Genomic DNA, 24,681 nt, shown 5'->3' on the forward strand with positions numbered 1-24,681 from the left:
TTTTATAATGCTAGATTAAGTCACATGACTAGCAAGTCCAAAGGACTTTTTGACAGAAAAGCTGTGACGGTTACAAGATTGGAAAAATCATGCACAATGAGTGCTTTGAGAGACCAGCTTGGAAATTATAAGTAATTGAAAACTGGCCCAAATTTTCCAAGCACTGTCTGATTTCCAAAAGCATTGTTTTTTATATGTATTATTCCTCAAAAGTTTTATGTATGAGAAAAAAGGAGAGAGAGAATTTTAACAGAGCAGAACATTGCAACTACAAAGCAAAGTTGTATTTTAATTATTCAGTGGAGATTTCAGCAACTTTATGGCTTACTGTTTTAAATTTCAAACAGTCCACTCATTAAAAATGTATTTCGTGTAAGATATCCTGGCAGTTCAAATGTGAACATGGCCTTGCAATTAAAAAAGTTGTAATGGGTAAAAGTCTTTCAAAAAATAAATAAAATGAAATTGGACACTGAGACCATCTGGTTTGTGCTCAGGAATGACCTTTAAAGCTGGATACGTTTCTAATATCTTTGAGAAAATCAAGCCTTTGAAGTTAAAGTTTTATAGGGTCCATGTGCACCACACTGTTCTCATTTGCCATAGTTCACTGATAAAATAGTGGTACACACTAGTGCTGCTACAGTTAAGGATCTGTCAGCCTCTGCATTATAAACTTAATTTCTTAGTGGTTTATAACTCAGTTGTATTAAAGAAAAGAATTTATTCCACATTAAATCTAAGATCTCAGTACAGGGGAAAAAAAAATCTCTCCCCTTTGACTTAGATATTTATTTATTCAGGGTTGTATTAATAGGAGGGTTGTATGTAAGATCCAGGAAGTAATTGGCCTGCTCTGCTCAGCATTGGTGAGGACTCAGCTGGAGTACTTTGTTCAGTTTTAGGCACCACACTTTAAGAAAGATGTGGACAAATTGGAGAAAGTCCAGAGAAAATCAACAAAAATGATGAAAAGTTTAGAAAGTCTGACTCATGAGGAAAAGTTTAAAAAAACCTGGGCATGTTTAGTCTTGAGAAGAGAAGACTGAGGAGGGACCTGATAACAGTTTTCAAATATTTTAAGTGCTGTTATAAAGAGGACAGGGATCAATTGTTCTCCGTGTCCACTGAACATAGGACAAGAAGTATTGGGCTTAATTTTCAGAAAGGGAGATTTAGGTTAGATATTAGGAAAAACTTTCCAAATATAAGTTAAGTAAGGAATAGGTTACCTAGGGAGGTTGTAGAATCCCCATTATTGGAGGTTTTTAAGTACAGGTTAGACAAACATCTCAGGGATGGTCAAGGTCCTGCGTCAGCGTGGGGGGATGGATTAGTTCAGTGTTTCTCAACCCAGGGGTCGTGACCCAAAAGCGGGTTGCAAGAATGTAGGAAAGGGTCGTGGCTGTCCGGAGCCACTTGATGATTTGATTGGGGATTGGTCCTGCTTTGAGCAGGGGGTTGGACTAGATGACCTCCTGAGGTCCCTTCCAACCCTGATATTCTATGATTCTATGATTCTATGATCCCATGGGGGGGCGAGAGCCCAGAGCCTTGCCACCCGGGGCTGAAGTCGCAGAGGTCACATAAAATCATGGAATCCATTACCTCTGTGACCCATTTGTAGCCTCATCAATTAGATAATCGAATGCAAAGCGGGAAGTTATGGGAGATGAGTGTTCCATGTAGAACTTTCAGTTACGAGTGTGCATTTTAATCACAAAGTGAGTCTTTAGTCAGTGAAATGGATACATTTTAAACCTGTTCTGTTGCAACTGCAAGTACAAGTGATAGCAGGAATTCATCACAGCCTGAGAAGAAAAATAATCATAGGTACGACCCTGTTTACGTAAAGTTTGGGTTTTCATTTATTGAGGACCGAAATGGTGAACACAGGCCACAGTGTGTCATCTGCTTGCACTGTTAGCAAATGAAAGCCTAAAACCATCAAAGTTACATAGGCATTTCTAGACAAAGCACTCTAGCTGTAAAGACAAGCCTCTTGATTTTTTTAAACAAAAAAGGAAAGATTTGGAAATGTCACAAAAAACACTTGAATGTGTATCTACTATCTGGGAGCAAGCATCGCATGCTTCTTACCTTTTTGTGCACTGCATTGTGAAATGTAAAAAAGCTCACACGGTCACTGAGAAGTTAATTTTACCTTCTGCTATTGACATGTGCACTGAATTATTGGGTGAGTCGGCTGCAAAAAAATTAAAAACAATCCCTCTCTCCAGTGATACAATACAGAGAAGAATCTGTGATATCTTAGAAGACCTCAAACTGCAAACAGCTGATAGTCTTTCAGTACGCGACTGTTTACAGACTGATACGGAGTGCGATTTGATACATATCTTGCTGGTTTTTGTGAGGCACATGTGGGAAAGTGATTTTCAAGAATCATAGAATCGTAGGATGGGAAGGGACCTCGAGAGTCCAGTCCCCTACACACAAGGCAGGACTAAGTATTATGTAGACCATCCCTGACAGGTGTTTGTCTAACCCGCTCTTAAAAATCCCCAATAATGGAGATTCCACAAGCACCCAAGGCTATTTGTTCCAGTGCCTAACCACCCTGACAGCTAGGAAGTTTTTCCTAATCTCCATCCTAAGCCATTTTGCTGCAATTTAAGCCCATTGCTTCTTGTCCTATCCTCAGAGACTAAGGAGAACAATTTTTCTCCCTCTTCCTTGTAACAGCCTTTTATGTACTTGAAAACTGTTATCATGTCCCTTCTCAGTCTACTCTTCTCTAGACTAAACAAACCCAATTTTTTCAGTCATCCCTCGTAGGTAATGTTTATCAAATCATTTTTGTTGCTATTCTCTGGACTTCCTCTAATTTGTCCGCATCTTTCCTGAAATGTGGCGCCCAGAACTAGACATAATATTCCAGTTGAGGCCTTATCAGTGCAGAGTAGAGTGGAAGAATTACTTCTCGTGTCTTGCTTACAACACTCCTGCTAATACATCCCAGAACGATGTTTGCTTTTTTTGCAACAGTGCTACACTGTTGACTCATATTTAACTTGTCATCCATATGACCCCCAGATCCGTTTCTGCAGTACTCTTTCCTAGGCAGTCATTTCCCATTTTGTATGTGTGGAACTGATTGTTCCTTCCTAAGTGGAATATTTTGCCTTTGTCCTTTATTGAATTTCATCCTATTTACTTCAGACCATTTCTCCAGTTTGTCCAGATCATTTTGAGTTTTACACCTATCCTCTAAAGCACTTGCAACCCCTCCCAGCTTGGTATTGTCTGCAAACTTTATAAGTGTACTCTCTATGACATTATCTAAATCATGGATGAAGATATTGAACAGACCGAGACCCAGAACTGATCCCTATGGGACCCCACTTGATATGCCCTTCCAGCTTGACTTTGAACCATTCATAACTACTCTCTGGGAATGGTTTTCCAACAAGTTCTGCACCCACCTTATAGTAGCTCCATCTAGGTTACATTTCCCTAGTTTGTTTATGAGAAGGTCATGTGAGACAGTATCACAAGCCTTACTAAAGTCAAGATATAGCACATCTACTGCTTCCCCCCATCCACAAAGCTTGTTACCTTATCCAGTACTTGTTTAGTGTGGATTTGCCTACTTCTACTACTGCTGCTGATATATTTGTTGCATTGGATGATTACTTGGAGTCGGTGGGATTGAGCTGGTCGAAGTGTATTGGTGTTACAACTGTTGGAGCTGCTTCAAAGACAGGGAAACATTCAGAAGTTGTTCAGATAATCTTTTTGAAAGAACCCAGTGCAATGTGGAACCACTGTTTCCTGCACAGGGAGGCATTATCAGCTAAAGACATGGTACCTGAGCTTCACAAAACTCTTAAAGATGCTGTCAAAATTGTGAATTACATCAAACAATATGCCAAGAATTCATGATGCTTTCAAGTTTTCTATCAGGAAATGGGCAGTGCACATTACATCTGCTTTACGATGCTGAGGTTCGCTGGCTGTCCCATGGCAAAGTGTTGTCTCGTGTATTTCAACTTAAAAGTGAGTTGGCAGCTTTTTTTTTGAAGAAAAAAAAATCTCACCTGGCAAAGCACTTCACTAACGACACATGGCTTCCTCATGTTGCATATATGGCAGATATATTTGATTATCCAAATTATTTGAATCCGTCTTCACAGGGAAGAGGGCACAATCGCTTTGAGCAAACTGATAAAATTGTTGCATTCAAAAAAAACTTTCTCTGGTGAACAAACATGTTTCAAATGATAGAATGGACATGTTTTGTAATGAGTCTCTAGAAACAAAAAATTGGAAAGATTCTACTAGCCAGGAAGCACTGAAGAAAACAATCAGTAATCATTTAACTAAATTACACAAAAGTTTCTGAGATTACTTTCCAGACAAAGAACTCAAGGGAAAAGAATGGATACAGGATCCATTTGGAGTTGTGTTGGAAAATGTTAGTCTACCATGGAGGAAGAATCTCAGCTGGTCGAGTTATCTTGTGATCGCAGTCTACAGAGAAAATACACTGAAATGAGCCTTCCCCAGTTTTGGTGCAGTGCTGCTGTTGGAATATCCTGCTCTTGCTTGCCGGGCTATTATAGTCATTTTGCCTGTCAGTATAACATACTTGTGAGAAACTGAATTCTCTGCCCTGACTCAACTGAAGAACAAAAGCAGAAACAGACTGGATGTTGAACATGACCTTTGGATTGTGCTGACTAAATTTACACCAAACTTTGATTAAACTCATCAAAGAGCATAGAATCATAGAATATCAGGGTTGGAAGGGACCTCAGGAGGTCATCTAGTCCAACCCTCTGCTCAAAGCAGGACCAATCCCCAACTAAATCATCCCAGCCAAGGCTTTGTCAAGACTGACCTAAAAAACTTCTAAGGAAGGAGATTCCACCACCTCCCTAGGTAACGCATTCCAGTGTTTCACCACCCTCCTAGTGAAAAAGTTTTTCCTAATATCCAACCTAAACCTCCCCCACTGCAACTTGAGACCATTACTCCTTGTTCTGTCTTCTGCTACCACTGAGAACAGTCTAGAGCCATCCTCTTTGGAACGCCCTTTCAGGTAGTTGAAAGCAGCTATCAAATCGCCCCTCATTCTTCTCTTGCGCAGACCAAACAATCCCAGTTCCCTCAGCCTCTCCTCATAAGTCAAGTGTTCCAGTCCCCTAATCATTTTTGTTGCCCTCCGCTGGACTCTTTACAATTTTTCCACGTCCTTCTTGGAGTGTGGGGCCCAAAACTGGACACAGTACTCCAGATGAGGCCTCACCAGTGTTGAATAGAGGGGAACGATCACGTCCCTCGATCTGCTGGCAATGCCCCTACATATACATCCCAAAATGCCATTGGCCTTCTTGGCAACAAGGGCACACTGTTGACTCATATCCAGCTTCTTGTCCACTGTAACCCCTAGGTCCTTTTCTGCAGAACTGCTGCCGAGCCATTTGGTCCCTAGTCTGTAGCGGTGCATGGGATTCTTCCGTCCTAAGTGCAGGACTCTGCACTTGTCCTTGTTGAACCTCATCAGATTTCTTTTGGCCCAATCCTCTAATTCGTCTAGGGCAGCAAGCTCGGGTTTCTCATTAAATGGAACCTAAGATTTATTATATTGTTGTTAATCTGTTCCTGTTGTTGATTTCTGTCTTTAACTTTGACTGTTGATCTTCTTTAACTTATTACTATTGTTATTACATGTAGTGGGTAAAAAGTATTTTGGGGCCAAAACACTCGTGTGTTTTCTACTTAAGCTATTTATTGGGTCGGGATTGGCCACCAGTGTTTACAAATGGGTCCTGGTCCAAAAAAGGTTGAAAACCATTGGACTAGATGACCTCTCAAGGTCTCTTCCAGCCCTAGATTTCTATGATCAAATTAATAAAATTACAGGGAAACAAGAGAGGTTTTACAAGATCTTCATTATCAAAACTCAAAAGAAATAAAAACAAAGAGGGCCTTGTTTTTGGAAGGGGTTTTTTATTTGTATTACTGTAGCACCTAGGAGCTTTAGTCATTGACCAGGAACCCGTTGTGCTTGGTGCTGACTAGTTTATGGTATTAGGAGTCCACTGAAACACCTATGGGACAAAAAAAGAGAACGGAAAGAAATAAGCAGTTCAAAGTTAAATGCATTTGGTACATCTACTCACATAGGTTTTGGCATAGAAAGTAATAGACATACAAGGGTCTGATTCTCACTCACAGTAGGGTTCTTTTACACTACTCTGGCAATGTAAAAGGGCCTAAGTATAAATGAGAACCAGGCTCATAAGTATTCTATTTTTCATCAGTTACCCAATACCCATACCAAATAAAGCATGTTTGTGTCACACTTGGGAATGAAATCTTGGTTCCCAGACTCACAGTTCCCAGACCTAGACAATGCTGCCCCTAAGTGTGACATGGCTTTTTTTCATTCTGTGGTCTCCAGCTTGAGGCTTCAAGACCCAAAGCTCAGCAAACAAGCTGTCTGTCCAGTTTTATTTTGCAAAGCTGGTTAAAATCCATTATCAGTGTTTTAATAACACAGCCAGGCTCCGTATATTTAGATGTGAATATTTTATGCTATGTTTTGTCTGAGATGGAGCAGTCAAAAAGTCAAGGAGACAAAATATTGTCAGTGTAAGTCTATGCATAACATTTTTGTTCTGCTTGTCCTGTGGTACAAAAACACTATTAGCAAAGTACCACCTCTCAGGAATGTGACCCACTGTTAGGAGTGACTGAGGACCATATGCTGGTGCTTATGTGAAACAGAATGTGTAGGAAGGGACTGGAGCCTTTAAACTAAAATTTCTTCATATGTAGACTTAGCTATTTGGCCAGATTCATATTTGTATGACCCTCATCTCAAAAGAAAGTTCATGTGTCAGATATTTCAAATGGTTGCCCTTAAATAGAGGTGTGCATTTGAAATAGTTCCCTTACCTCCCCCTACTTCCAGCCAACCTCATTGATTCCAGCACTGATACCCTCTTACTGCTGGTTCTGGAGCTCACCACTGGTCCCTCCATCTACTTCTATTAATTGCACAACCTGCCTCCCACCACCCCTCCTGTATCTAAGATTCCTATCTATCAGCCAGGAGTCAACAAAGCGGGGGTGTGGGGCGGGAGGATGAATTTATCACTTCCCTACTTATCAGTGCTGTGACAGCTTCCACTCAGACAGTCCTGTGTGTTTGGATTTATAGCCCAAATGTAATGTTATATTAATACAGTTTTTTTGCATTTATAGGTTATTCTTTCAAATATGCAGCATTAGTGGTATGATTTTGCACCTCTTTATAGTCCTCATATTTCTTCTCTGTTTAAAATAAAATGATTTCTCCTGCTCTTCCCTCCTCCTCCTCCACTACCAGCTTCTTAAATGATTGAAAACTGATGGTTCCTTTAACATACCGTGTATCTTCCAGCCCCTGTCACACCACGAGGGCATCTTACTTCGGAGAAGACAACAGACTTGATTACTACTTCATTTCTCAGGAGGTGTTTGACAATATGTTGAACATGGTAAGAATTGGATTTGTGTCTTGGTAGGCCTAATCCTGTAGTATCAGTGAGTTCACTGGATCTCACTGAAACAAAAAGTCTCTAAAGGCCTGATTTCTGAAAAAATGAGATGTGTGCACAATTACATTACTAATATGCATGTCCAGTAAGCACAGTTTCATGTGCAAATCAGGTATTTATTTGTGCAAATGGTCAGCTAGACTGTCTCCTACTGTGTTTAGCTACAGTACCTTTTACAGTGGGGCATATAGATCAGTTGGAGTCTTTAGGTACTATTGTAATATTAATAAATAATAGGTCATTTGCATATGTGAATACCAAGTGTGTGTGTGTGTGTGTGTGTGTGTGTTAGGGGGTGGGGAGGATAGGGGTGCTAGAAAGCCAAAAGGAGGCTTGTGGATAGGGTCCTGCCATGTTTCTCAATGTTCTAGGAGCCCTATGGGGAGCACAGGATTTAAAGGGTAGCAGATTGACCCTGGAGACATTGTACCTGCTTCTCTTCTCTCTATAGACAGAATGTCTCCAGCTACTGCTTCTGGTGCATATCTGTACTCCCAATGCAGTTTGGGCGCAAAAAGCCCAATTATAGTACTTTATTGGTAGATACACAAGGCCTACACATTCATAAGCCATTGAACTGATGTTTAGTGTTTACCTCTCAATGACAGTGTGGTTTAATTTCCAAAGAATATCTTTGGACACAAAGTACTGGGCACCAAAGTTTTTTTTTGCCAGGTTTCACTGTTGAAATTTACTTCCCAAGTATATGTTCCCCTGGCAGGTTTGCTTTGTGTACCCACTTTCGTCTTTGGTATCTTCTCTTTTATCCGGTGCTGCCATTCATTTTGAGGCACTGTCAAAGGAAGATGCCCCTTGCTTTAGAACTTGGGCTTCTTTGCAGGGTGAATGAATAACCAATGTAAAGTTGTAACCCATCAGCTGCTTGTTTTCAATGAGCTGATGTTTTATTATTCCCAAACAATGTACAGCCTGCACCCTTGAGGCCTGTTCTTTGCTGCTCTCTGCAAGTTTTGCACCCCAGGTGGCCTTGTTATCACTGATGATTTAGGCTTTGTGGAGCTGTATACTAATGGTAACCAAGTCTAGAACAATCATTTTTACTGTGCTTCTGTAGGAAAGCTGTTTTCATTACAGTCTTTCCATTGTCATGACACATCACTATTTTAATTTCAGGGGAAATTTATTGCAACCTATAAATATAGCAGCCACTACTATGGATTAGGAAGAGATACTGTAGAATCCATTGCCAGAGAGGGACTGGCAAGCTGTGTTCATTTGGAAATAGAGGTAGGCGTTACTATTACTTAACCATTATAACATCATCGAAAAACAGAACATGGAAACGTGTCCATTATCAATCCAAAAGAATAACATTTACCTTTGTAGTTTCTGCTCTAATTAAATAATTCTCATTATGAGAATTCCTCTCATGTGAGAGGAAGGATGATGTAGTGGTCAGGGCACTAAGGTAGGACTTGGGAGACTCAGGTTCAATTCCCTGCTCTGCTACAGACTTCCTGAGCGACCTTGGGCAGGTTACTGGGCCTGGATGCACAAAAGGAGTTAGATGTTGCTAAGCTGAGCATCAAAACCCCCAACTTTTGGGAGTCTAGAAAATCATAGAAACATGCTGCAATTCACGAACCCTGAGTTAGGTGCCTAGGCTCCCCATACAATGAATGGGGAGAGATAGGGGCCTTAAAATGCTATTCACAAAAGCTAGCGTGCCAGGCAGGGAGACACCTAAGCTAGCCAGAGGAAGATGAACAGAGGGATGTGTGCTAAGTACCTCAAGGAGATAGGTGTCTAAGTTCAGGCTGCAGGGAGGTGCCATCTCTGCTAGCAAGTCACAGATGGGATACCCCTCCCTTATAACTTGTAGCCCAGTGGTTAGGGTACTCATCTGGGATGTGGGAGATGCCTGATTCAAGTTGTCCCTCCCAGGTGGGTTTGAACTGAGATCCACCACCTCTCGGGTAACTGCTGTAACCACTGGGCTATGGGATATTCTGTTATGGGGCTCCCTCATTCTCTCTTGTTGAAGCTGTTCCACTGTGAATAAATAACTAAAGAGTCATTGGAGTAGGATGAGTGGAGCCTGGGTGAGTGCTCTAACCATTGGGCTATAGAGCCATTCTCATGCTTGTGCTCGCTCGCGCTCTCTCTCTGGCCCACGTGACTCTTTAATTATTGATCCACAGTAAGACAGCTTCAACAGGAGAGACTGAGGCAGCCCCACAACAGAATACCCCATAACTCAGTGGTTAGAGCTCTCACCTGAGAGGTGGTAGATCTCATTCAAATCCCTTCTTCCTCTCAGGTGGAGGAAGGACTTGAACCAGGCATCTCCCAGATGAGTACTCTAAGCACTAGGATAAAAAAGTTATGACCTCCCTGGTGGTTTTGTGTCAATTTGCCTGAGGGGCCCAATCTGGTAGGCTGCCTCTGAGCACACCTTCCGGATCAGGCCCTGCCTGTGGTTCGGCAGCCGAACATCTTTCTTCTCCTGGTTTGTAGATTGCTCTGGGACTTGTGGGAGGCAGCGGTGCGAATGCACAGAGACAGAAACATTGGTGCCTAGCGAACTTTTTATTGCAAAAACATAGGTGCCGAGTAAGTTTAGGTGCCTACAAGATTCAGTGGGAGTGGTTTATGTGCATTATTATTAATCATTTATATATTGCCAGAAATGTACAAGCCACTGTATAGCGATAGCTCTGTATCAAAGGGCCAACAATTAAATGGTCTGATCTTGCAATCTGAGTGCCTATTTTGAGGTATTAGCATATTCAACTCCCATTGACTTTAACAGGCATTGAGGATGCTCAGCTTCTCACAGGCTAGGACCCTAAATTCACAAGTGAAGACAAACTGGACATGACACAGTGGGATGTGTCTCATAAAGCTTGAATGCTTCTCAAAATAGGTGTATTACTAAATGATGGAGAAGTTAGGGCCTGTATATGAATAGGGAAGTTATTGTGTCTTTATTGGATATTATCAACAGCAATATCATGAACAGCTAGTTAAGAAATGCCTCTGGTGCCAGAGTTCTAAAGCGTGTAATAATTATGCAGCAGTCTGCATTGCTGTGGCCTCTACCTGTTGATGACAAACCATAATGGTGAGTTATGCATCTGAAACAGAAAGGCTTCAAGTTCATTATCATCTCCTAAGCCCTGAACAAAAGTGATTCATGCCTATTAAAAGAACACTTTAATTATGGTTCATGAGCTGAGGCTAAACATTTGAGCCATTTAATACCCTTTAATCTACCACCTCTGCACTGTTAGGAGGTGGGATTTGTCCCCTTTGTAGTAACTATATTTCTAGTCAGTGAAGTTCCTGTTGCATTCTGCAACACAGTGAGGGGAGATGTTCCAGGGCACTTTCAGGATCCATCCCTTGTTTACGTGGCCGTTGGTGCATACAGTTACCCCATTTGAACATAAAATTGCAGTGGCTGCATGTGCACATTAGGCGTACAATTTAAGTTTCAATCCTATTTTTCAGATACGTCTTCAGTTTTAAGTTTCAGTTAGCCCCCACACAGACTCCATCCCCACCCCTCATTTTAGTGATGTATCATTTTTGGTTTTTGATTTGTTTTACACTTGAAGGCACATTTTGTTGCTTTTGTAGACAGAGCTTATTGCAAACACCAGGGGTTCCTTGCATCTCTCTATTCCCACCACTTTGTGGGCCACCCTCCAATCCCTTTTTATTTCAGGGGCATATGTAAGTAAGGCCGGGTCTACGCTATATGCTTACTTCGGTATAACTAGGTCACTCAGGGGTGTGAAAAATCCACACTCCTGAGCGACACACTTATACTGACCTCAACCCAGCGGTATGTTGGCTGGGTGCTGCAAATTATGATGTTGTCGGGAGAGAGTGTCTTCAGCAGAAGCACTACAACAGTGCAGCTGCACCAAACCAAGCTTGTAATGTAGACCTGCCCTGAGTGTAGGTATGTAAGACCCTCATCCCACAAATACTTTTGTACTTGAACAGTATCATTGAAGTCAGTAGGACTGTTCTCATGCTTGAAGTTAAGCATGTTCATGTTTATAGGATTGGAGGCCTAAGGTACTCACTCAGGACTCATTTTTGCTGGTTAGGCCTAGCCCTAGATTGGATGGGATGTAGCTATATAGCTCTGTCTTCTCTCCTTTGCCTTTGGGCATTTGTATATCCCAGATGGTTGTGGGGGAAGTCAGGATGGAGCAGCCCATATGCTACCCAGAGCAGACAGCTGCAGTTTTGTCTGGCCCTTACATATTAGCCTTCCTCCCCTCACCATTATATAGCCACATATGCAGAATTTGGACTCAAACAGAGAAGCCAGTTGATCTGTGCCAAGTGCTTTAGGATCCTGTATAAATGTCACATACTGTATTTTTTATTTCTTTATGCTATTCAGGTATGTTTAGTGCGGATGTAGACTTCCCCCTTTCTCAGAATATCATGGTTTGGTACAAGGGATGCCGTCAAAAATTCAAAAGCAGTTTGCTTACCATCATAAACTACTGTGGTTTAATAAACCCTCATTCTCCAAAAGTTATCAAGCTGCTCAGCATCAGTTAGAAAGATATTCTGATTGAGAAGAAGATTCTGATGTGGTTCATTGTAAAAATGAAAGGGCCAAATTCAGTGGTGGTGAAAGTGACATGTGGGGTATAAACTGGTCAGAAAATGGTTGTAAGAAATACAGTAGTATGACTTCTGACATGCAAAATAAGGGGGGAGAAAGGATAGGGCCTAACAGGAAAAACAGTTACTAGGCAGGTATATGAAAGCAAGGTGCTTTAAATCACCAATGAACTGTAGGGTTCCTGGGAGTTGTACTCACTCACTTCAAGATGAATTCGATGCCAGATTTTGAAAACCATAGACTTAAATAACTTACCAACATTGCTAAATATGATGGTTTGTAATAAGTAAGGGGTCATCATGAACACAGCATGTCAGTAAGTAGTCACTGAGTTTCAGGAATAAAACATTATTGGGTGCTTTCTGTCTAATCTTAAAGGGTGTGCAAAGTTTGAAAAATACCTACTTTGAACCTCGATATATCCTGTTAGTACCAATGAACAAAGAAAAATATGAGGGACATCTGCGGAGGAAGGGGCTGTTTAGCAGGCCAGAGATTGAAACTGCAGTCTCCAGAGTGGACATGTATATCAAAATAAATCAGGATTTTCCAGGATACTTTGATGCGGTAATTAACACAGGTGAGTTAACCTCTTTTGTACCAAGAATCTGATTACCCAGGGTGATGGCAACGGATGCCCCCAAACTGCCATGCAGATAAAGTCATCTCTGAAACAAAAACTAGGGAAGGCAAATTGATGCTCAGAGTAGCTGGTTTGAGTCTGCCAGAAATGGAACCCAGCTAGTTCTTATCCAGAGGACATAAAGAACTGCGGATTTGTATCTTTGTCACCTCAAGATTGAATTACTGCATTATGTGCTAGCTACATCTTAAATCCATCAAGAAACTGAACCTGATGTAGAATTCAGCTGCACATTTGTTATGCAGTGTCTTTCATGAGGCTGTTACACTGAAGTTCCGTGATCTGTCCTAAGACCCAGATCCTCAAAGGTATTCAGATCCTTTGAGGATCTGGGCCTAATTGTCTGTTGGTTTCTGAATGGAGTTCAGTGTGTTGTTTTTGTCCTGTTAGGCCCTAAATGGCCTGAGGTCTGGCTGCCTTTTACCCTGTGCCATACTGCCACCGTTGAGGTCCGCAGGGGCATAAAGAGAGGAACTGCTGCAAGGGCCTTCTCTGTGAGGATCCTTCTACTTTGAAACTTGATCACTTCCTTTGGGTAACATAATTGAATCTGTTGATCTTTCTCAGATGTTTTCTCCCTGTTGTTTAGGGAGTGAGAGAAAATCATGAGGGAGGGTAGCAAGTAGTGGGACAGGGGATTTTTCGTAGTTTATTATTTTTTTTTGACTGGCCATTGCTGCGGTGGATTTGGGTCTAGGGTTTAGATGAAATAGCTGGCCTTGTGAATTATTACAATCATATTTTTAACTATTGTTGAGGACACCTGAAGCCAGGGATAGGCAGCCTTACATTTTTAGTGTAAAACAGAAGAAATAAAAGGCAATAAATAAAATGAAATTGAGGAGGAGAACATTTAGGCTGACTTATAGGAGTTTAGAATGTAGCTGAATTTAGGAAATGCTGCTTCACAGCAGTAGGCTGTGGATTATTCTCCCAAGGGAAGTTCCTCAAGTGATGAGGTTTCACCTCATCACTTGAAGAACATTTACAGCTAGACTGGGAATACATTTACCAGAGAATGTATTGTGGAGAAGAAGCCCAAACTGGTAGGGAGATATGCTGGGTGAGCTAACAGGACATTTTCATCTCTGACTTCTGTTATAATTTCGTTCTGGTGCATGGCTGTTCTTTTGTCATACATCCTTTCCCTCCCTCCTTGAAATGTGCAACTGTTTCCTGTAGATGATTACGATGAGGCATACACCCAGCTGAGTCTCCTCATAAAGGAATACCTAGGTATGGTACAGCCTTCAGATTTGGACAGCAGTCGCATCTTGGATGACAAAACAGTCACAGGTACTGTACATGACTTTCCAGCTGTGCCAGTCAGGAACTAACACCAACTTTATTAGGAGAATGTTACTAATTACTTGTCAATTAGAAACCTTTGTGCCCTATCTGTGAGAGAGGTGGCCTCCATGATTACTGGCCTGTGAAAACTCTGCAGGCCTGCCACTGAGTAATGTGCCTCCCTGACTGCCCCTCTCCGAGGAACCGAGTCTGTGATGCTGCTCCTTCCAGTTACTTACAGTTACTTTATATGACAACTGACTTGGGAGAACAATGTTGGGAAGAGCGCATTGTGTGACCCTAATGTTATATGGAGGCAGGTTACTCCCTAGCGGATAGACATCCACTCATCAGGGAAGGTTTTTAAGGGAGATTCACAACACAAAACATGTCTCCTTGGCTGCCATCTTTGTGCCTATCAGATTAATGAGAAAAAAGAAATGGAGCTCTGAGGCTGAACACTTACATTCCCCCTGGCCTGGTGACCCCTCTTGCCATTGGCCAATAACCCCCATCTCCTTTTAACAATAATTCCTTACTGCCGAGTTAGCCTGGGTGATTGACACCTGGGTTAACCTAGCCCGGGTACAGCCACACGGCACAGCCACATCTGAGTTACTTTGTCCTCAGTGGTGCTGCACGCTTTTATGTGTGTTGCTAGGGCTTTGGGGGCATATCCCATATTTCTTTGTGCTGCAATGAACTAAGCCTCTTTAGGAGTCTTTCCCAGTGAATTGTGGGAGAACTTGTCTATCGTTTTCGACACACGGGGGAATGGTGGGCAGGCACCGCAGGACTATCAGCACTCGAGTGATTTAGCCCGCATTCTCACTGCAAAGTGGGTGGCGTACCAGCCTCAGTGAAAGTGGAACCCAGGCTCTCACCCATACCCCCAGCTGGGCCAGCTAGGTCAGGTATAAAGCACCACTAAATTCAGATGTGTGGACAGCAGGAGACTTAAGGGAGACACCTGGGCTAACTCTGTGGTGAAGAGATGCTTAATGGTGAGACATGCTTCTCCCTAATGCCAAGTAAATTATTTAAGAAATCCATCCTTATTCTGGCCCTAGATTCCATTCTGTCTCCTCTATTTGGACTATACACTCCTGTAGTTAATAGAGCCCCCAGTGGGAACGAGGAAGGGGAGACAGAGAGTTTCTTGACAGAGAGTTGTGTAATAAGGGAGACAAGAAACTTGTTTATGATAGCTCTTTTCTCCAAGAGCTTCCACAGTTCATAGGTTACTTTAAATCCAGTGCTGAAGGAGGGTGACTGGTTTACTAAACAGGGGAAGAGCCAATACTCGTGACTTTCTGCATGGCTCGCAAGGCTGCAGATAAGAGAATCTGAAGAGAGCGTAAGACTGGCACAAAAGTGTTCATGACAGATAGTGTAAAATTCATCACTTTTTCAGGTCAAGTGGTTTCATATCCTGAAAGAATTAATAAATGTTGATTACTACATGGGGAATGAAAAGCCTCAACATGGATTGTAACATATAGATACTACCATGACATGTAGCTTTCTAAAGAAACCAGTAAATTTAATCTAAATCTGGACTATCTTAATTTTTACTTCTAGAAGTGCCAGTGTTTGTTTGAGCTTAGGGAAAGCTTGTGGGGCTGACTGGATTTTGGAGAAGCAGGTTACCATGTATGCTGTATCTTGTTCTTGCAATCTTGCTCTTAGTTATTTTCTGCTAAAACACTAAGGCAGGTGTTCTCAGACTTCGTTGCACCATGACCCCCTTCTGACAACAAAAATTACTCCATGACCCCAGGAAGGGGAACAGAAGCCTGGGCCTGTCTGAGCCCCACTGCCCCAGATGGTGGGGGTTCAGCCCCAGGCAGGGGGCCTGTAACCTGAGCTCCACTGCTGAGGGCTGAAGCGCTCGGGTTTAGGCTTTGGCCCTGGCTGATGGGGGTTGGGCTTCAGCCCTGGGCCCCAGCAAGTCTAAGCCAGCCCTGGTGACCCTATTAAAATGGGGTCCCAACCCACAGTTTGAGAACCGCTTCACTAGGAACTAGAACTTTCTGGCACAGGAGGGAGCGCAAAGTGGAAGGATTACGGACAGAAGAGAATCTTATCTAATTATAATATGTTCTATCTAAAGCACCTGACATTCCTTTAACAAAATCTTAATATTCTTTCACATTTTGGAATTGTGTCAATTTGTACTTTGTTGCTAGCCACAGAAATTCCATTAATAGTACTGGGTTTTGGTAATTTTGCTCTCCATAAAGTAACTTTTAAATTGACTATGCATCGTTAAATTCATTTAGAGCTTCATTTATAGGAGTTTAAATAAATTTAACTATCTTAGTTCTGGAGAGAATGTCTCTTCTTATGGACTGTGTGAAATAATTCATTTTAAAGAATTTGCCTCAAGGTTGACTTTATTTTGGACATTTTTAGTAAGAGAGTAGAAGGGAGAAGATTGGTTCTCTGATATTGTGATAGGTTGTTAATTCTTTTTTTAATGAGCTGCCATTTGAGATCTTTTGTTCATGTACAGAATAAAGACACTGGGAGAAATCAATAAGCTCTTCTTTTGAAACACTTTTTATAGAAGTAATTACCGTACTCATATGATGATAATGCTTTGCGCGTACGTAGCAGCTTTCATCCAAGATGTCGGTGCTTTATAACTATTAAGTAAGCCTCACAACACTCTGGATAGGAATACATACTTCACAACATTTCACAGATGGGACATTGGGGCTGTAGCTGATTATCAGTGGTGCTGCGCACTCAGAATTCCCATTGAAGTTGGTGGGAGTGGTGGGTGCTCAGCATGTCTGTAAATCAGGCTCAGTTAATCATTTGCAGCACCTGGAATAGAACTCAGGAGCCATAACTCCCTTGTTTTAATCACTAGAAATTCCAGCATATGCATATCAGCAACTTGAGCTGGCTAGGCTGAGGGACATTTGGGGAAAGTTGGCATTTATTTATTACATAATTACAAAACCAAACATACACAAAATATGAATATGTGTGTGTAAGATTGTATGTATTTGATTGTCTCCCTCTCCTTCACCCTTCATTTATTACTCTTCTCTTTAGATTGTAAGTACTTTGAGAGAACTACTTTTGTACAGCACCTACTACAATGGAGCCTTTCTCCTGACTGGGTTTTCCAAACACTGCCATAATATAAATATTCGTAAGGGTTTTCTTTAAATTTTAAATTGATATTTAGGGGTAATTTGTTAGCTAAACTGAAGCCCAGCCTCCTTATTTGTGGCTGTAGTTTTGCACCCTCAAATTTTGCTTGAAAAAAGTGAGTTAGTTATATCTCAAGCTATCTGGTTTAGTTGCATTTCTGACTACCTGTAAATCAGGTAGAGGTGCAAGTACTTACATTTGCGCCCAGAGGTGAATTGTGTGCACAAAAATTCAGGTGCAAATGATTCTGACAGAAGGAAGGGCAAGTGATTCAAATTCCCTGGCTGTGAGGTAGGTCAAACATAGCCTTTAAACAGCTTAACAGTGGTAACAATGTTTAATAGCTAGCACCTCAGGCAAATAAAATTAAGCAAAGCAACATGCCGTACACCATCAGTGTCCCTCAGTGGTTTCTGTTTTGAGTATTTTTGGGAGCCTACACTTCCCTAGGTATTTTGAGGATGAATTGGTTAATATTTTGTAAAGTGTTTTACAAATTACAAAAAGTGCTAAGTATTTTTATTCCATTCCCTGGCATCTATTTCTTAGAACTGAGTATCTTATTATCTTTTTAACTTTCATTCTTACCACTTGCAAACCCAGAACAGTGTGAAAAGGTACCTGGTTATTCTGCAACTGCAGACATGGAGTTTCTTCAACAGGATTTCAACTTCTTGTAAATAGAGTTTAAATTAAGGGTTTTGTTGCAATAATAACTATACCTGTTCCCTACTAGATTCCAGCTCACTGTCTTTTGGAGATCACAAAACTTTAACCAGTGGAGGGACCATTAGAATTGCCCAGTCTTCTGAAATCAATGAATTTTCGGACTCTTCAGCCAGAAACTACTCTGTTAGAATCTCAGCCAAACTTGCTGCACAAAAAACGCCAGTGGTAAGGAGGAAATGCTCTAATTTTAAACATATAGAATGTTAACCTATGAGTAGGATGTTTATGCTTTGGTCTATCCCCCCATATCATTTTTACTGCTGTTCTCTGAACTCCTTCCAGTTTGTCAATATTTTCCCAGAGTGGAATGCCCAGAATCAAGTGTACCAAAGGCAGCTGAAAGAAAATGTCATGAGCGTCATCATCTGAGGAGGAGATGGGGTAGGGAACTGTGGGCTTAATCTTTTCACACCAGTTTTACACCAGAGTAACTTCATTGATTCTGTTGGAGTTGCTTCTGATTTATGTGGTTTAAGTTGGATGAGGATCAGCTCCTATATACTTCTACAAGAATGCATGGAAACAATCCAAATTCAGGATAAATAATGGATATGCTGCCATGAGATACAAGGAAATTGTCTAACAGGACATCAAGAGCTTTGAACCCGATTCTGCTCCCACTGAAGTCAATGACAAAACTCTCATTCACCTGAGTGGCTGCATGTTTGGCATGGTTGTCACCAGAGATTGAATTCAGACATGTTTCACTGCTGCTTTTTCTTCTTTTTTTGGCCCAGAGACTCAACAGTGTGCTTAAATTTTAAACAACCTTGTGCAATCTAAGCTTCATTTTTTTTATAGGTTGTTCCCTAAAGGCAGACTTTAATTCACTCTCCTTGCAGGCAGTGGTGGAGTTGGTGCTGTCAAGCAGATATTTCTAATGATCCTTTTCAATGACAACGGCAGGGGAAAGAAAAAAACAATGGAAGCTTCAAAATATGTTCCATGCCAGGGCTATGAAGTCATAATGATGAATGATGGTTTGGGCAGGCCTGGCTTGCTGGATAGTTATTGCCACTATCTCTGTATTTATAGCAAGCTATACCTGATTCTGATGTCTAGAGTTTTGATTCTGGATGGAGCAGAGAATCAAAAAAAATCACTGCTATCCAAGACTTAAAAAAAGGCTTTCTTTAGTGGGGAGAAAGGTATGACTGTAAAATGGGCTACCCAGACAGGGAACCCTCCCATCTTTCAGACATCTTAAGCAAAATCCCATGTCTCATGCCATGTAGAGTTAAATAACTGTCATTTCATTTTATGTTTATTTCATCAGAATATATATTAGCTTAAACTGAAGGAGAAGGCTGTGTTTCTCTCACTTCAGCAGCTTTCTGCCGTCATCTGTATCACAGCGATTTATGTCTCTCTCTCTTTATTGCATCTTATATTGACACTTTACATTTTGTCAAGCCAGGGAAATAAGTATTTTATGATGAAGGTGGCTATAATTTAGCCCGGGTTTAAGTTCTTCAGTGGGCTAGAAGGCTTCCTTTATTAGTTTCCATGTTCGTTGCTGGGAATATCTGCCAAGCTATTTACTTGGCCTTCTAAGTGCCCAATATATTTGTTCATGTGTATGATGAGGTTCTGTAGGATCAACTGAAATGTCAGACAGTAAGTGCTCCAATGTGAAACATGAGTGCAGCTCCAATAATTTTCAATATTAAAGATTGTAAATATGTCTGTTATGAATTTAAAGTAAAATCCTGTTTAATCGTTCCATTTGGAAGGAGAAATGATTCCTTTACTTTTGGCAACAAAAGCATATGGCATGACTGCTACAACTGCATTCCATGCTTCCTATGTGTAGAATGGCAAAATGAGAAAGAGCATAAAAAGACTAGCACTGGCAATCCAGGAGCAGGGTAAGAGGAAAGGCTTGCTGACCAGGAAAAGAACCATCATTCTCCATGGCCCTTGCAACTTGTGGATGCAAAACACATTATACCAATGTTGCACGAGTAGAAATAATTACACTAGTTGCAAGGCAGTACAGAACCAGGCCCTGCAATCCATACAAAAATCAGAAAGAATTGCTTCTTTACAAAGTACATGATTTGTGAAACATCTGTCTGAAATCTGTGTAGGTCTGGACCTAGCTGGAGTAGCAAAAGGGAAGGAAATCACAACAATCTGTGGGTGAATAGGTTCAACAAGGCAATCTGACTCTCTTTCTTGTGAACCCTTTGCCATCTGGAGAGCCATTCCTGGGATGGGAATCAGAGTCACCAAATAAATTGTGGTGTGGGGTCTTATTGTACCATTGTGATGCCAAATCAATATGTGATAATGTCACTATAAAATGACTGTTGTTTTTTTGAGCATTCTCTTGCCTTACCCACACTGGATTTGTCTGCACTGGGAAATTATATTGTGCTGATGCAGCACATGTTAACTAACACACTGATTCTCCAGTCTGCTAAGGCTACCTTGTGCTAGGTATACATAGAACCCTGAAAGTGGCCATAGATTTTCAGCAGAGAATTCCCGCTGTGTAGGGGAAATCTCAGCTGGTGTAGAGTTGGCACAGGTGGGGTAGCCACCAACCACTTCCCTACCCTTAGAGTGAGAGGACAAGGAAAGCAGCATGTCAGGAGTGTGTTGGAGCCAAATTCTACTATACTCCTTCCCAGTGTTTTCCCCAGGAATTGAAATTAAGGGGGGGTGTTTGAATTTATGGGGGGAGGAGGGGAAGGTCAGGGCCGATGAGGGGTGAGACTGTGAGGGTGAAGGTGGGCTGTATGGCACCATAGTAAAAACTGAAAAATGTTCCATAACCATTTTATTAGATTTAACTCATGTTTTAAAATCATCACACAAATGGAAGTTGGCTACTCAAGCCTTCTATGAAGCACTACATCTACATCCTTTTTGGTTTCTTGTTATAATTTTGCACAACTCCGTTAATGAATTTCTTGAATGCAATGTGTGTTCATCTTTGGTGGCTTCTCGTGTGTTCAGTACTTCCATTCCTTCAATTGATATGTTCATTAGTTCATTCACATGATCAGGCAGAAGGTGACTTCTTTCAGAACACAAAATTCTATTCAATGATGAAAAAGAACGCTCAGCTGTAGCTGTTGTGACTGGGAGTAACAAGAGATGAATTCCTAGTTCTTTCATGTCAGGAAACATAGCACAAATATCGGGTTGAGCCACTAGTGATGATAAAAAAGAAGTTGAAGTCAAATCTTCATTCATCCCTCGTATGGTATTCCGTTGTGTGTTCAAATTCTCTATTCTGTCCTGAGCACATGGCAGCCCCATTGCTGGTAGTGCCTCACTCCACTCAACTGTCGGTGTTTTATAGGACAGGGATCTGTAAAAGCCACATAGAGGTTGAGTAGAATCTAGAAGTTGCTGTTGTACATTTTTAAGAATCAAGTCTGTGTACCTTTTCAGTTGTCTTAATAAACATTTCTTGTCCTCTGCACTTAAGGATTCAGTATAAATGCCTTCATTAGTCAACTTCTGGACTGAAGTCTTTGCTTCTTCCAGTACTTTTTCAATGGTTAGGTCTCCGATTGATCCAAATGTAGCTTCTATTGCTGGACAAAGATCTACCACTGTTGTAGCAGATGGCTGGATGGCATTGTTTAATGACCCAAGTGGTTTCAACAGTGGACTTACAAGAGAGAGAATGGCAATAGTCTTCTCTGAATGTAGTAGCAAAAGTAATCCACCAGCCTCACTACTTAGATCCATCCCATCTTGGTAGAGACTTTCCAAAGCCAGTAATAATGGCTGGAGTAATTTTAAGACAACAGCCAAGGATCGCTCATGAGAAAGACAGAGGGTGTTCCCAGGTTGGACTAACTTGAACTTCAGTCCCAGTGTATCTTCTGTATTTTCCAAGATATTCAGTCTTTTTGGACGCTTGCTGAAAAAAGAATATAATGAAGACATTAAATTTATAACTTTTTAAATGTCTTTTGAAGAGTCTGCGGCTCGTACTAGCACTAGTTGGAGTAGATGGCCTCTGCAGTGTGTATAGGAGAGATCAGGGTTATGCTTTTCTCTGAACAAAGCTTGTTTACTTCACCATGTCTTCCAGAGAAGTTTGCAGCTCCATCAAATGCACAAGCAGCCATCTGTGTGTGGTCCAATTGACAAGCATTTAACTCTTCTAAGATGTGAGTTGTCACAGATGCAGCCGATGTGTCTTCTATAACTTGAACATCTAGAAATGCATCTACTGGCCTACCACTGACATCCAGATAACGTACACAATGACTTAATACTTGATGCCCATTTGCATCGGTACATTCATCAGCCATGTATGCAAATTTTTTGAATGTGGTGAGAGAGTTCTTCACTTTTTCAACTGTTGAGTCTTTCACTGTTGCACCACGTGCTTCTAGCTAGTCAGCTGAGTTTCTTGCAGAAAGATAGTGAGCATTTGCTGGTCTTGTTCAGAACCAGTGTTCAACTTCAGGATGAACAAGTGACAATGCACTTAACATTGGCCTCCAGTGTGTAGTGTGTGGTATCTCTTGCTTAAATAGAAAGTATGATGCCACAGCCATGTTTGTTCGCATGAACTGTGTTGTGTCTCCAGCATTCTTAACAGCCTCATTAACACTCACCGGTGTTGTCCTTGGTCAGTGGAGACTGAGTACAGAGGTGCTTTCACATGAGTTCACCTCCCAGGTGGGGGGCAAGAAGGTGCCTTGCTCGTTCCCCCAGCTGCTCACTGTTCGCTCTGGCCAGTGTTGTTCGTTGTGCCCCCGTTCACTCCATCACTCTGTTGCCAGTAGCCCTGTGCCATCACTTCTGCTGCCACCTGCCACTGTGACCTCTGCACGTTGGTCTCTTGAGGTTCCACCAGCTCTCAGTGATTTCAGCTGAGCTCTCAGTGGGGGAACCTCACTGCTAGTGCAGGCTGGGCCGTCTCTTCCACAGAAACACTGTCCCACAGCAGGTCTAAGCACTTAGACCTGATTATCAGTGATTTCAGCTGTAGTGGTCACTTAACACGACAAAAGACTCTCTATGGAGCCTACTCAGCTCTGTCTTTAAACAGTGGAGAGGGGCAGGTCAAATAGTACTTGTGACTCAGGCAGACCATCAAGCAAAACACCTGTCCCCACCCTCTCTCTTGATGCCCTCAATCAGCACAGGCTGAGTACAGTTCTACTGCCCTTTACTCATACAATAAGAATAACAACATTTCATTCCTGCCCCCACCCCCATTCAAGTGATTTGTAACCCAACCCCAGCCAAAATCTATCATTGAGGCAACACAGCTCTGTTTGCTGGATACCTAGGTAGATTAGGTTTGAAAGTAAATACCATCTGGTCCTGCAGCCTTTCCCCCCAGCCCTCAGCTCATCACTAGCTGTCAGGGAGAGCTCATTTAGACTTTGCTTACAAATCGTAATTTGAAATTATTAGGTTGGCCAACATCACCGAAATGAATGCACTGACACTGTCATAAAAAACAACAGCTGTATAAGGAAGCTAGTCTAAGTTCATACTTTTCAAATCTATTCTACCTTTTCAGATATACATATTTTATCATACACATTATATGCTTTTAAAGTGTGTATTAATGTTTCAATTTCAATTCAAATTTCCAAACAATCACTAAATTGGCAACACAGCAAGTAACTAGTTCACAAAACTAGGGGGGGCGTTGGGGAAATTCACGGGGGGTGTAGGGAAATCCCTGCTCCATCCTTTGCTGGTGAAAGGAACCTTATGCGAGCAGCGTAAATTAAAGTAGGATTATTCTTGTTTTAATTTATACTGGGACTGTGAATCAACCAGCTCCCTGCAGTCACCCCTTTCTGCTACATCCTAGCATAGCTCAGATGTAGTGAAGAATCAGGGCTTCAGTGTAAACCAGGACTGCCATGTTTAAAATCAGGCTTGACTTTAAAGACAAAAGTCCTGTCTACGCTGAGTGATATTTAGCACCGTGTTAGTTAATATGTTATAACACAATGTAATTTCCCAGTATAGCTAAACCTATACACTCAAGAGCCTTAGGCTATGTCTACACTACCGCTTTTGTCAGCAAAACTGGTGTTGCTCAGGGGTGCGAAAAAACACACACCCCCGAGTAACATGAGTTTCACTGACAAAAGTGGTAGTGTGCACAGCACTATGCCAGTGGGAGAGCTTCTCCTGCTGACATAATTACCGCTGCTCATTGGAAGTGGTTTAACTATGTCAATGGGAGTGCTCTCCCCCATTGGCATAGAGCGGCTACACGAGAGATCTTGTAGCGGTACAGCTGGGCCACTGTAAGGTCTCTAGTGTAAACATAGCCTTAGCCAGAGACAGGAATGTCGTGGCCATTTGTTACCTTTTTGAAGGCCTGTATGTACTTGTAAGTTATTGTAATAAGTTGATCATATTTCTTGCTCAGGAAAAAGCATCTCTGCAGAGGCGGCAACGTGCAGCACGTCAGGCGCTGTTGGGGAAGGCTCCTAGTGCATATGCCCAACTTTTTCAAAGGTAACGCGGGCATTTGTATTAGTCACGCCCTTTTCAGCCGAATGGAAAATGTCCATCTTGAACTCCTTTCCCATTGTGTCTGCAAGATGAATGATCAGAAGCTCTTAAAGAACACAAGTCCCATGGCTGACTCTTCTTCTTAAAGCGTTTAAGTTTAATCCTACAGTTAAGCCCTATACATGGAGATAGTTTAAGACCATTTT

The 24,681-nt window shown here is 41.7% G+C and overlaps 1 protein-coding gene across 4 annotated transcripts in view; it reads left to right on the top strand.

Moving 5' to 3' along the window:
• The window catches only part of LRGUK (leucine rich repeats and guanylate kinase domain containing), an 86,880-nt gene that overhangs the window by 46,765 nt on the left and 15,434 nt on the right, over positions 1–24,681 (top strand). For 2 of the 4 annotated variants that reach the window (XM_043520899.1, XM_027818328.3), the window contains exons 12-17: positions 7,412–7,508; positions 8,703–8,816; positions 12,562–12,763; positions 14,009–14,122; positions 18,021–18,178; positions 24,390–24,478. In XM_043520899.1, coding sequence (XP_043376834.1) covers positions 7,412–7,508; positions 8,703–8,816; positions 12,562–12,763; positions 14,009–14,122; positions 18,021–18,178; positions 24,390–24,478 — 774 coding nt within the window. The remainder of the gene's footprint in view (positions 1–7,411; positions 7,509–8,702; positions 8,817–12,561; positions 12,764–14,008; positions 14,123–18,020; positions 18,179–24,389; positions 24,479–24,681) is intronic. The other 2 variants (XR_005223822.2, XR_006283281.1) reach the window with 1 other exon arrangement.

This window comes from Chelonia mydas, chromosome 1, assembly GCF_015237465.2.
Source record: "Chelonia mydas isolate rCheMyd1 chromosome 1, rCheMyd1.pri.v2, whole genome shotgun sequence".
Lineage (NCBI taxonomy): Eukaryota > Metazoa > Chordata > Testudines > Cheloniidae > Chelonia > Chelonia mydas.